The sequence below is a fragment of the Dermatophagoides pteronyssinus genome, unplaced genomic scaffold, assembly GCF_027571235.1.
Source record: "Dermatophagoides pteronyssinus isolate colony J.1.1.1.1 unplaced genomic scaffold, Derpt_VIB-CSIC_2022.12 sq0012, whole genome shotgun sequence".
NCBI lineage: Eukaryota > Metazoa > Arthropoda > Arachnida > Sarcoptiformes > Pyroglyphidae > Dermatophagoides > Dermatophagoides pteronyssinus.
Window position 1 is genome coordinate 1,116,506 of NW_027461536.1, and position 14,240 is coordinate 1,130,745.

At 28.8% G+C, this 14,240-nt stretch overlaps 1 protein-coding gene and 1 long non-coding RNA gene across 3 annotated transcripts; both read right to left on the minus strand.

Moving 5' to 3' along the window:
* Nucleotides 1-430: 430 nt before the first annotated feature.
* LOC113795154 (uncharacterized) lies at nucleotides 431-5,192 on the minus strand. 2 transcript variants are annotated; one of them, XR_012846607.1, is made up of 5 exons: nucleotides 4,887-5,192; nucleotides 2,913-4,818; nucleotides 2,568-2,824; nucleotides 1,630-2,473; nucleotides 432-1,567 (listed from the first exon to the last, which is right to left on the minus strand). It is a non-coding gene; the product is annotated as an uncharacterized LOC113795154 (long non-coding RNA). The 2 variants fall into 2 exon arrangements; XR_012846606.1 differs by having other exon boundaries at nucleotides 431-1,567; nucleotides 1,630-2,824.
* A 1,163-nt stretch (nucleotides 5,193-6,355) lies between these two features.
* Nucleotides 6,356-10,460, minus strand: LOC142645478 (uncharacterized). The gene is given in 6 exon segments (XM_075821751.1): nucleotides 6,356-8,023; nucleotides 8,082-8,260; nucleotides 8,312-8,825; nucleotides 8,827-9,284; nucleotides 9,349-10,028; nucleotides 10,088-10,460. Coding segments are annotated over 6 exon segments (2,682 nt in total). The 5' UTR covers nucleotides 10,138-10,460; the 3' UTR covers nucleotides 6,356-7,222.
* Between the last annotated feature and the right edge of the window lie 3,780 nt (nucleotides 10,461-14,240).

A 14,240-nucleotide genomic window follows, 5' to 3' on the forward strand; every position in this document is an offset into this window, starting at 1 on the left:
AAAAAATTCAAGATTCAATGCAATTTTGTTCGTTGCAAAAAATGATGTTTTGTTTTTAGTTAGTTTTAAGCCCAGGTCTTTCAGGTTTTCAGGTATACACATCCAATGATGATGATTATCCCATTGCAACAACAAAAAAAAAGCAGCTTAAATAATGATTTTTCTATTTAAAAATTTTGCAACACAGGTAACACGATAATGTTGTTGATTGAATAAAAATGATGGTAGTGATTGTGCAAGTAGTGGCAGAAGAGAATTACCTGTCCACCAGAAGAAAGTTCCATGCAGGTAAACGAAAATGAGCTTTGTTCGTGCATACAAACGCCACATGCATATTTAATGTCTTCGTTTTTTGGCTGAATGTGATAAATTTTCAAATTTCAGAAAAAAATTCGTTTCAAAAGCTTACCCCTGGAAATAAAAATTAAAAAAAAAAAAGGTTAGGCAAAATGTTGATCACGCGAAAATGGTTTTAAAATTTAAAATTTTTTATTTTTAAACATTTAAAATGAATGAACATTGAACATCAGTGAACATTGATCCAAAGAGTAAAAAAAGACGATAGTTTTTCCATTTTCATTTTGAAAGTTTTTCAAGTTTCAAGTTTTGGAAATCTACTTCCATTATACCCTCTCTATATCTATCTTCAGCATATAACCAGAAACCAACCACTTGTTGCTGAAGTAAAAGCTAGAGTTTCTTTTTGCAACAAGGCTACCCCAACCAACCAACCGACCATCATCATATGTCTTGAGATTGTAATTTATCTGAAGGTCAAGCAATGAAAATAAAAAAAGGAAAAACCATACTATCGGTCGAAATCTTGATCCCAGAAAGACCTAGGCAAATTGGAAAAAGGGCAGATTGTATTTTATTTTCTTAGATTTCTTTTCTCCATTCATTTCATTTCATTCAATCATTTTTTTTTGTCCATCAAAATGATAACGGCTGGTAGATTGGGACCGAAAAAAACAATATCCATGAAGAAAATGAAATAAAAAAAAGTCCAAAGTAACACACATTCAAGACGACCAGCTGTCGTGTGTTTTATTTGATTTTTTTTTGTTTTGGACACCTTTTCTTGAGATTTAACATACAATAGTTGTGTTTCATGTTTCACACAGTGATTGAGTTGTTTCAATTGAGTTTTAATATTAACTGAGACCAAGTGAGAGAGAGAGAGAGAGACCATCTTCCCAACTGATGCAATGATCGATTGATTGATTGATTGATTGATGCAATAACACGAATAGAAATGATCGATTGTGACTTTATTTTCTTTACTGTCGGCATTACATCCACCTTCAATACATTACACTTGTTGTTGTTGCTGCTTCAAGTGACTGAAACATGAATTTTCCTTTACAAGTTTAGCTTTTGAACTTTTTTTTCCAAGTTTGTTGTTTTTTCATTATTTGATTGTAACAGGATTCGGTATCCAAAATTGAATTGAATTGAAGAATCGATCGTGATCGATTCAACATTAATTTTTTATTTTTTTCATTTAAAATTTTACCACTCGAACGATGTTCAGGTAAAACCTGGCCACATAAAACTCTCTTCTCTTCTAAAAAAAAGAAAATCTTTTAGGAAAAAACAACAATTTTTTTTGAAATAAAGTGAACGAACCTTTAAGAAGATTGACATAAGTCACATACACCAAACCAAGCCAAGCCAAACATCAACATTAGTAAAACTTGTCCGATGATCATCTTCAATTTAACATTTTTCTTCTTGTTTGAATTTAACTTGTTCCTGTTGTTGTTCAAATCCTTCACATGTGTGTTTGCCAGCAAACAAAAAACCAGGTAAAATCAAGTTTTTTGATTTCATGTTGTTGCCCCTCTTGGATATACCGCAATACTTTGAATGATGCATAAATAGCAAGAAAACAACAACCCGAACATATTGAATGAACTGAAGATGATGATGATTTCCCTTCACTGTTTTAGATTTACCGGTTTGATGATGATGATGATGGTTGGTTGATTTGCTTTCAAGTCGTCGTTTCGTTTCAATGTTCAAAGAAATAAACAAAGTTTTAATGTGAAAAAAAGGATGCGGCGCTGATGATGATGATGATGGTGATCAGCATCGATTTCATCAAATTATTCAAAAATGAATGAATAGAATGATGTCTACTACGAAATGATGTAAGTTGAGAGAAAAAAAAGAGACCAATTTTTTTTCTTTCAGACCGATCAGATCATCATCAAATTAAGGAAAGAAAAAATCAAACACCGCTATCGGTTGTTTTCCCCCTTCTATCTATCTTTTTTTTTGGTAATTTTTACCAGAAAAAAGATAACGAATGAATTCATCGTTCATTGATTACTCATTCACCTTATGGATGATGATGATCAAAGGATTTTTGTTTTTCTTTGAAAGTCTATTTTTTCCCCTTTACCTCGTTGTTGATGATGATCGTTTTGTCCATTGCCAATGGCCAATATTATCATCGACATCTGGTCAACTAACAACGATGATGATGATGATGATGATGATGAAAAAAACGGAATAATAATGAAGGTGAATTAAAAATTATAATTCGTTTATCGGGACATTACCATCTTTAATATTTTCAACTTCTTCTTCTTTACTTTACATCCTCGTTGTAGTCCACATGGATTTTTTTCCTTATCCATCATTTCATTACCTTTACCTCTATTCTATGAAATGTATTTCAATGGATTATGTTGATTATGATTGTCGAATGATGATTGTTGATGAATGATAAACGCATACATACAAATACTACAGCGATGAATCCATATTTTTCTATCCGCATTACATAAATATTCATCTCAAACATTTGTTGTTTCGGCTTGATGATATAATAATTGTCGATTTGAAAAAAAAAAAAAAAAAATTACAAACCAAACAAACAAAACTGAATAATTTAATCGACCTACCAAACGATTAATGATTATAATGATTATAATAATAATTACAAATGATGATGATGATGGCCAAATTGATAATAATGATGATTATTATTATTTGTGGTAAATATCAATATGTAATATTTCCTGTTTGTGGACACAAGATAACCACATTCGATCTAAATAAATTTTATTTTAATTTGGGAAAGGTGGATGAATATCCCGAAAAGTTTTTTTCCAATCCACAGAAATTTTTCAACAAAAATCAATCCAATATCGATTTGATGGGAAACAAATGGAATGGTGAGCTGAATCACAATTCAAATGTTTTTTGTTTTGTTTTTTGCTTTCATCCAAATTGTCATTTTATTTATTTATTTTCCTGTTGTTGATTTGATTTGATTTGTTCTTCATATCAAATCAATGGTCATCATTTGATATCAATGATTTGAATTTAGTGTTGTTGATGATTGCAATTCAATCATATATCCATTATATTCATTTCATTTCATAAATCAATTCAATTGTTGGTGGTCATGGTTTTCCAAGCCAAAAAAACTGACTGACTGACTGACTGAATGAAAAGACAATTTACTCATTCAATTCAATTCATTGAATGTGGATTGATATTTCCAATTATTTTTCCTACATTCATTCATTCATTCAATCATTCATTCATTCATTCAATCAATCAATCTAGTTATTTGATATAGTCTAATAAATAAAAATTTGAATTTGTTTTTGTGTTTCGGGTTCAATTTTGATTCATTATTTTCGTTTGGCTGTTTATAATATTTCCAATTTGCCAAATTTCATTTCATTTCTTCGAAATGCTTCAAATGTCCAAATAAATGGATGTGAAAATGAAAAATGGAAATCATAATAATCATAATTCGATATGGGATAGTTGTAGTTTTTTTTTTGGTGAATTTTTGGGCGGCCATAATCATAATCATCATCATCATTATAATCATCGACGAATACAAATGTAGAACATTTTTTTTTTTTGCTTTTCCTTCAAAACTTGATAATAATATTGTATGTCCTTTTTTGTTTGTTGGTGTTTTCAGTCAGTGTGTGTTTCACTCGGTGTTGTTTATAAATTACGAATTTCAAAAAAATCCGAAAATCAAAAATTGAAAATTGAATCAAATCAATTTAGCCATTAGCCATTATTAGGAGGATTAATTGTTTGATTGAACAAAAATGTCAATGTTTTTTTGAATGTGGATCATATTTTTTCCCCCTCATTGATACATATCAAAAGATATACAAGGGAAAAATGGGCTGGATGCGGCTAATGTATTGTATAATTATAGATCATTTATATTATCATCATTATGATTATGATGATGATGATTATAATTAATAATAATAAAAAAACTATGATTATATGGCCAACAATTGGCGGAAAAAATGGGATGGAAAATGGCCAGGAAAAAAAAATTGTAATATTTTACGTAATAACTTTGTGGTTTTCGTTATTTCGTTGTTGTTGTTGTTAAAGTTGCATCTGAATGGATTCATGTAACGGTTTGATCGACAACAAACAACTGGGCAAATCAAACAAGTGTAATTTCGTATTCTAATTTCCAAACAGATTTTTGTTTTGTTTTTTGTTCTCCATTAACGATATTAATAAACATCCCCCCGAATTTTTTTTGAATATCAATCGGATTGAGAAAAATGAAAATTGAACAAAAGAAAACGATTTTGCTCGATGAATTTTAATTGAACGTAAATTCATTAAGATTTTCATATACCGGAACATTATATCGAATGAAAATGATTTTCTTGCTGAAAATTTTTTTCATGATGCGAAGAATATTGGGAAAATTGAGGACAATGATGCGGACATGGTTATGGATTTTTTCTGTGATTCGAATGAAACATTAACTTGTTGTCAAATATGTGCAAACACAATCGTCAACCAAAACTATGTATGAGAAATGAAAATATTAATAATAATTTTTACTTTAAAAGTTTGTCTCATTTCTCTTTTACCTTTAAAAAAATATTTTTAGAATGTTTTTGTTGTTGTTCGCTGGAAAATGACAAAATGTTATTTTTTTCACATCTATATCCATATATCATCAAAGAAAGATGGTCTGATGTGAAGATGTGAAAACAAAAAAAACTGATTTTCATTTCAATCATGGCTCGGTGATTATGAGAATCAATTTATCGTTGTTTTTCCTTTTGGTTGAAAAAAAATGAACGGAAAACCATTTCGAACAAAAACAAAGTGATGAACGAATCGATGTTGATAAATATCCACGATCGCCATCTAGTGGCATTGAAACAAACAAGTTGTTTGGGTTTTAATCTTTTTATTACAATTTTAATTTCAAAATTAAATTTCTTTGAATTTTTTTATTATAAAATTTATTCATTATCATTTTTGAATATTTCAATTTTTAAATGAATTATTCAATTTTTAAAAATCTTAAGTGATTACCAATAAGATGGTTCTTTAGGCTATTTTTATTTTTAAAAATAGCTGAACATTTTGTGCAAGGATAAACTTTGTTTCCCCGATGACCTTGTAGATGAAATCGAAAATACTTTCTACTAGCCGTCCTATATGAGCAATATTTACAGTTAGGGAAGCCATCGGCATCCCTTTCCGGTATCGAATCAGTACGTGATTTTTTAGCACCCTTATTTGACGATTCAGAAGATAGTTCTCTTTTAATCGGATTAACCACCATCGTTGTTGATGAAGATGTTGATGGCTGCGGATCTGATTTTGACTGTTGCAAACTAAAAAGAGCATGGAAATTTTGCTTAAGACGTGTCAAGATGCTTAAATTCGTATGTAATAACTTCATTTCTTCCGCTGATTCATTGCTTTGTTTGTTTTCAATACATTGAAGTCGATCATTGTTACATTTGATCATGAATTCTATATTTTTAAGTATATCTCTTTCGATATCACACAGAAAAATGGCAGTAGTGCTTTTTTCATTTGGTAGTGCACACTAATGAAAAAAACACTGCCAGCTGGTAGTTTACACTGCTTGTTCGTAGCTTTATTTTAACTGGTAGCACACTACTATCAAAAAATCATAGCAATTGGTAGTAGACTATACGAATTGGTAGTGTCGTACCATTTGAATATATTGAAATACCATGCCATTTGGCAGTATAGTCTACTAATTGGTATTACACTACTATCAAAATGCTATACTGATTGGTAGTGTGTATACCAAATACTAGTGCACTACTTTCAAAATGCCATAGCAATTGGTATTAAAGTATACACTACCATGATAACTGCAGTTGGTATATGCTAATTGTAATTTAATAATTAATATAAATTATTTTTCTTTCATTTTTGTAATTTCCTTCAATTTATTTTATTGTACTTTAATTCTTAATAATAATAATAATATTTAATTCATAATAATAATTGATAATAATAATATTTGATTAATTATAAGATTTTAAAAAATGTGTAAATGTCTGTGTGTTCATTGCATATGATGATAATAATAATAATTGATAATAATATTTGATTAATTATAAGATTTTAAAAAATGTGTAAATGTCTGTGTGTTCATTGCATATGATGATAATAATAATAATTGATAATAATATTTGATTAATTATAAGATTTTAAAAAATGTGTAAATGTCTGTGTGTTCATTGCATATGATGATAATAATTTACAATTTTATAAAGAGGCCGAGAAAAACAATTATATAAAGATACTACAAGAGAGTTTATACGATTGACAGTCAAATTAGAATTTGATCGTTTAGATCTTGTTTCGATCCATTCTAGATTCTTATATATCAATCAATAATTCATCCAAACTTAATGTAACATATAGAATGAATTTTTATTAAATAATTATTATCGATGATAGTATGAATTCAATAATAATAAAATTAAATAAATAAATAAAAAATAATAATGTCGATGCGTCAAACTTTGGTGCTATCCCAATCAATCATCGTCAAAATGAAAGGATAAAAACAAAATGAAAGGATAAAAACAAAATGAAAGGATAAAAACAAAGTGAATGGATAAAAACAAAATGAAAGGATAAAAACAAAATGAAAGGATAAAAACAAAATGAAAGGATAAAAACAAAGTGAATGGATAAAAACAAAATGAAAGGATAAAAACAAAGTGAATGGATAAAAACAAAATGAAAGGATAAAAACAAAATGAAAGGATAAAAACAAAGTGAATGGATAAAAACAAAGAATCAATCTAATAGAAGTAGCAAATGACCAAGGCGAGTTTCTTCTTGATAAAAACGTTTCAAGGTTTAACTCAACCAGATTCACAACAAACATAAAATTCGATACGAGAAAAAAATGGAAATGAAATTAATGAAAGCGAATTACAAATGCTTGATTATCATTTGTTTTGTAAATATAATCGTTAATATGATAAAAATTCAAATGATTAACAATGCAATTTTGCTTATGAAAAGTGATTTTTTCATAAATAGATAATTTGTCCTGATTTCTTTCTTCCAACCAAATATTTCCTCTAAGGAAAAGTTGTTTGGAATCCGGTTGAATCAAAAACTCCTTACCTTCGATCCAAACTTTAGGTTTGAATCCTGGAGCCTTCAATCTTCTAATAACGTTTTTACCAAGAAGAAAATCACCTTGATCATTCGCAACTTCTAGATTCAAGTTGATTGATTCTTGTTCAGTAATAAATGTTTTTTTTATCCACTTTTTTTTGTCGATGATTTGTTGGGATAGCACCAAAGTTTGACGCATCGACATTCGATTGGACAATGTCTTAGCTGGGGATACCCAACAATTCATCACACGACCGTATTTTTTCGATGTCTGATGACATCGTTCGAATCTCATCGAATTCGACAAAAACAGAGGGCCGAATTTTAAAATATTATCTGCATAATGCAACAATTTGTGGAGTTTATATGTTACACTGAGTTTGGATGAATTATCCTTAACGATTGACACATATGAATCAATGATGGATCTACTCAAACTTTTCATTCGATCAAGATCTAAACGATCAAATTCTAATTGGCCTGTCAATCGTATAAACTCAATAGTGTCTCTATACAATTGTTTTTCTCGACCAGTTAAGAATGTGTTGAATTCATCGAAAAACACGCATGCTAGTCGCATGAATGCTTCACCACGCTGTTTGATTTTGAATTGGAAATTAGAGATAGTGTTTAATAAATGGAAAAAAACTCACCAGCATTCCGGTGCCATATAACTTTATTTGATCATTTTTTTCAAAATCAATAGACACTTTTCCATGATAGAATGGAAATTCTTCTAATTTTGTTTTGACGATGATTTTTGATAAATTTTTTTCATCATTATCTATCATCGGAAAGATTAATAGATTTATAATTTGTTTGATGCAGCCCTCTGAAATAAAAAAATAATTTAATTAAGTCTAATTGAATAATAGAGAATTACCAAATAAATCATGAAAATAATCTGGGGGCATGATATTGTACCGAGTAATACCGTCCAGTCGTGTCAAAACACAAGGTTTAGGTTCTCTAAAGTCATATTTATGACAAAATAAATCAATATCACTACCAGATGAATTGATGATTGAATGCGACCTTATGTTTGCATAATTTTCAAATTTTTGAAAACAATCTCTACATTGACTGCTTTTTCCAAAAGACAAAGGAAGTCCCAAAACTTCGTGTTGAGCAAGATTGTCACAAATTACGCTTGAAAGCGTTACATAAATCTTCTCATTATAACCATCGAAATTCAATCCATTAATCTCTAATTTTTTCATTTCATCAACAAATGGATTTAATATTTTATTCATCACATCTGTAGTTGGTTCAACAGGCCTTTTAGCTAATAAAAACATAAATATTTGGCCACGTTGGGTTCTTTCGATAAACGGAAGATTTGATATTGTCATGTATCCAGCTAAGAATTTTCTCCCGGTTATGCCCATAAATGAAAAAATCGTCCAATGCAATCTCAATTCTTAATTTAGCTTTTAATCTTTGGAATAATTTATAGTCCGTAGTATCTAATTCATTTTTAATGAGAAAATGATTTCTTTGAGGTTCAGGAATGAACATTCGATCTTTTTCTTTCAATATTTCGGCAATCAAAAATGGATGTTGAGCAATAACATTTTTTATAATTTTTGTTATCGAAAAATACTGGATTTTTAAGTTTGGTATTATTATCGTAATAGGTTTGATGTGATTTTTTTGTTGGAAAAGAAATTGTTTTTGAAGGTAGCTACTACTACAGTATTTTTCCATTATATTTTGGACGATTAATTTTTTTTTCCGTGCCATTATAAAATATTTGGCTACAATAGTTCCATAAGCAACAGCATGTTTATCGGCTATCGATTTATTCACCTTAGTTCTGATGATTTCCGATATAAAATCATCAATTAATTTTTTTCCTCTAGATTGAGACGAAGATTGAATTTTAAAAATTAAACCTTAATCATTATAAAAAAAAATTACCAGGTGGTAACACTTCAACATTTTTAGCATAAAATGAACTTGTAATTTGTTCTTCTTCATCATTAAATGAATTCGAAAACAACTCTTCAATAGCTTTTAAATCTTCTTCATTTTCATCAGACGAAATATGAAAATCCGTTTCATCAAAAATTGTATCTGAATGGTCATCATTATCATTAAATCGACAAGAAAAATCCATAATTGATGTGTTAGAATCAACCGAATCAGAACAACATGGTTGTTCATTTGATGATCTAGCATAGGAATGGTCATCATTATCATTAAATCGACAAGAAAAATCCATAATTGATGTGTTAGAATCAACCGAATCAGAACAACATGGTTGTTCATTTGATGATCTAGCATAGGAATGTTCTTGATTGACATCAAATTGACAAGAAAAATCCATAATTGATGTGTTAGAATCAACCGAATCAGAACAACATGGTTGTTCATTTGATGATCTAGCATAGGAATGTTCTTGATTGACATCAAATTGACAAGAAAAATCGATTATTGATGCATTTGAATCAACCAATTCAGAACAACATAGTGGTTGATCTATTTCATGATTGTCGGTGGATGATAAATCATTTTGTTCATCGATAATTAAAGAATTAGTTATAGATTGTTGAATATTCGATGCTTGTTGCGATGATTTATGTAGCCAATATTGTTCACTTATAAAAAGATAATCATGTCAATATTTTGTATTAAAATTTATCAATTTTTTATTTACCGTCTTTCCTTGAAATAAGTAGGATGAATATTCTTTATATGTCTATGCATTGAAAATGCGGTGGATAATAGAGTACTACAATCTCCCAGTGGACATTTTTGCTTTGAATAAATTCTTTTACAGGATTGTCATGTTGAATATTATTCGCACGAAACAAACCATTTCAACGTTGATAAGTTTAAAATTGACGAATTATCATCATTACAATCCATTAGATTTGATATTAGAAATGAATCAATCGATAAATTCCAATTTGATGTTCGAATGATAACCAATGAAATCCATTCAATGTTAGTAGGAGAAGCAAAACTATTTCCAAAGTTTTTGCCTGAGTCGATCATTAAAGACATAATCAAAAAAATTAGCAACATAGATGACAATTTCCGTAAAAGATTTGCCATCCACCAGACAAATCTGGAAAAAATGGCATCGCCAAAATCAAAATCAAAAACTTTTGATGTAAGTAAAGACCTTAGTATGACAGTGTAACAATTTTTTCATTTTTACAGCAATTTGTTTTAAAAAAGTTTCGAAATTTAAACAACAATTTCAAGAACAAAATCAAACGAAAAAACAAATGTCAAAAATGTTCCTGCATTCAAGGATGTCAATGTCAATGCCATTCTATGTCTAATCATATTAATGAACAACATAATCTTAATATTATTGATGATAATGATAATGATATTGATGAAATCAATATAATTGATCTAACTAATACTAATTCTACTAATGATTAATCCATCCAAAAATCGATCAGTTAATCGATAAAATTAATGATGAATGATCCTATATTTCAAATAATAATAATGATGATGATAATGTTAAACATATCAGTAGATGTTTTTTGTTTCAAAAAATTGAAAAGTCCAACAAATGATCGATTGCGCATAGTCAAATGGCTAGCTATTTCCAATACTAATACTTTGTTAGTAAAATGGTATTTGCGCTTCAAAATTTTTTTCGATATAACTATTTTCTATACTTCTCTCTCGTTCGTTATCAAAATTCAAGGTCAAAAGTTAGAATAAAGTCTTTCATATCAGTATACCACTGCTTAAATTTTTTGTGGTCTGATTTTTCTCAGTCCAATTTCGAACGTTCGAATTTCATCATCGTCGTTCGATTTCCATGCTTTTTCATCCGATGTTTTATTTGGTCGATGTAATTTTTTTTTTTTTTGGTTCAAGATCATCTAAATAATCATAATTTTTTCAATAAAAAATGGACAGCAATTTCAAAAACAAATTCCCGAATTTAATGGTAATGCCATGATAATCGTGATTTGACAATCATATCGATAACGATGAAATATCATATCAATATAATGCGAATAAACCATTTGAACATTTGATACTTGTGTTAGTTTTGACATTCGAACGAAAACTTGATGAATAAATAAATCGTTTGGAACTTTTTTCTCTTCTAAATCCAAATTGGATTTTTTCAAGGTGAGTAAATACCTAAGTATGGTAGTGTTGAAATTTTTTCTTAATAGTGTTAAAAAACGGTAAATAACATGGCGAATAAATTAAATGATTGTACTTGTCCATTTCTTCCGAAGTAAGTGAAAACCTTAGTATTACAATAAAACTATTTTTTTAGTTTTCAATTATCTTTGCTTTTATTTGATTCAGATTAAAAATTGGTAATTTAACAGACAATTTAGCTTCGATTATTTAAATATTATATTGAATCTTGAAAGGTATAATCATTCATCAACAAATCATCAATTATTGATGAACAAATCGATTTATCATCAACCGACAATCATGAAATAGATCAGCCACAATATTGTTCTGATTTGGTTGATTCAAATGCATCAATAATCGATTTTTTCTTGTCGATGATAATGATGACCATTTTGAAACTGATTTTCATATTTTGTTTGGTAAAAATGAAGATGATTTAAAAGCTATTGATAAATTTTTTCCAGTTCATTTTATGCTAGAAATATTGAAGGTAAGTCAAGAATAATGATCAAGATTTAATTTTTAAAATTCACAATAATAATACCAAACTTAAAAATCCAGTATTTTTCGATAACAAAAATTATAAACAATGTTATTGCTCAACATCCATTTTTGATTGACGAAATATTGAAAAATCGAGTGTTCTTCCTAGGCAACAACGAAATCATTTTCAAAATAAAAACGAATTAGATACTACGGACAAAAAAAAATTATTAGATTGATCGGCGATTTTTCATTCAAAATTTTTTGCAGGATATATGACTTTATCATTAAACATAGCCAAATGTTTATGTTTTTATTAGCTCAAAGAGACCTGTTGAACCAATTACAGATGTGATGGATTAAACAAAAACTAAGGTGAGAATTTTTATTTGACTTTGATGATAATTGATGTTTCGATATCTATTCCTCTATGAATGCAATCGATCTTAATATTGGTTGGTTTCAATCTAGTGATGGTCCAATAAACAGCTTAAGATTGCTGAAATTATGAAATCTTGGAATTACTACAACTAATTTTTCGGTAATTCTCCATTATTTGTTTAGACTTAACTAAATTATTTTTTATGTATATTCTAGGGTGTAATCATTTGCCCATTGAACAAGAAAAAATTCAAAAAAAAAATCAAGGATTGATTTCGATATCAATACATTGAATTCCATCAATGAAACGGAACCAGAATGCTCGTGAGTTTTATTTTCATTTATTAAACACGATTTCTAATTCTCAATTCAAATCCAAACAGCGCTTTTAATTTCTGATGGTATTGTATGATGAATTGAAAACTTTGGTTCGAAAAAAAATTCTATCAAGATGCGCTAGAATTTATTGGTTTGGCTATCAGTTTATAATTCAGTTTTTGCTGATTTTCATATTTTTGGTAATTGGTATTCTCTATCATTCAATTTAACCTAGCTAAATTATTTTTCATTTCAGAAGTATCAATATTACAATTTGGTTCTGTTGATCGGCAAAGTTCAGAATCAATCGATAAATTCAAATTTGATGTTCGAATGATAACCAATGAAATCCATTCAATGTTAGTAGGAGAAGCAAAACTATTTCCAAAGTTTTTGCCTGAGTCGATCATTAAAGACATAATCAAAAAAATTAGCAACATAGATGACAATTTCCGTAAAAGATTTTCCATCCACCAGAAAAATCTGGAACCGTTCCGAATAAATTTTTCCCAATTATCCTGAAAATGACAAAAGATTTTCTGTTTTATAGTGGAAAATTGGCGATTGATTTTGCTTTAGATTGATTGACCCTAAACTATGGTAAGAATTTTGATTTGACTTAGTTGATGATAATCAATGTTTCAATATCTATTCCTCTTTGAATGCAATCGATATTAAGATTGATCGGTCTCAATCTTTATTTCAAATTGTGATGGTCCAGTAAAAAGTTTAAGGAAGCTGATATTATACGCCTTATAAAATATTAGAATTATTACAACTAATTTTTCGGTAATTCTTCATCATTTTTTTTTGACTTGGCTAAATTATTTTTTATTTTAGAAGAATAAGTATTCATGGTAATTTGGTCGTTAGTTTGTTTTTCGATAAATTCAATCTGTAACGGTATGTATCTTTTCTTAAACTTGGACTTTAATGAATGATGACAACTAATTCTTGGTTATTTTTACAGATAATAGCCTATATTGAAATTCAATCATTGGTTTTATGGTTCATCCGACTGAAATCCAATTGGAGTTGACCGATGATATAACTATGAATTCATTTTCCTCACCATTGGTCGCGAAAATCCAATCACCTTTAGACTAAGCTAAATTAACGAATCGGATTGAAATAAATTCGTTAATTTAGCTTTTGAACCATCAATTTTGTAATTGAACTACCGACCGATCAAAATGAAATGATTATCAATATTTATTTAATCAATTGATTGTAATTAACCATTTTATTTTAATATATTAATGAAAATTCTATAAATAAATATGATAAAAAGTATTCTATGGGGGTTAAATTTATTTAATGGGGGGATAAACGGGTTGAAAGGGGGGGGGTTAAAAGGGCAAAAAATCTGCGGCACCACAGTAGTGCACTACCTTTTGAATGCCATACTGATTGATAGTGCACTACTTTTCAAATGCTATACTGATTGATAGTGTAACATACCAGCTAGTAGTGGACTACCATTCAAATGCTACACTGAT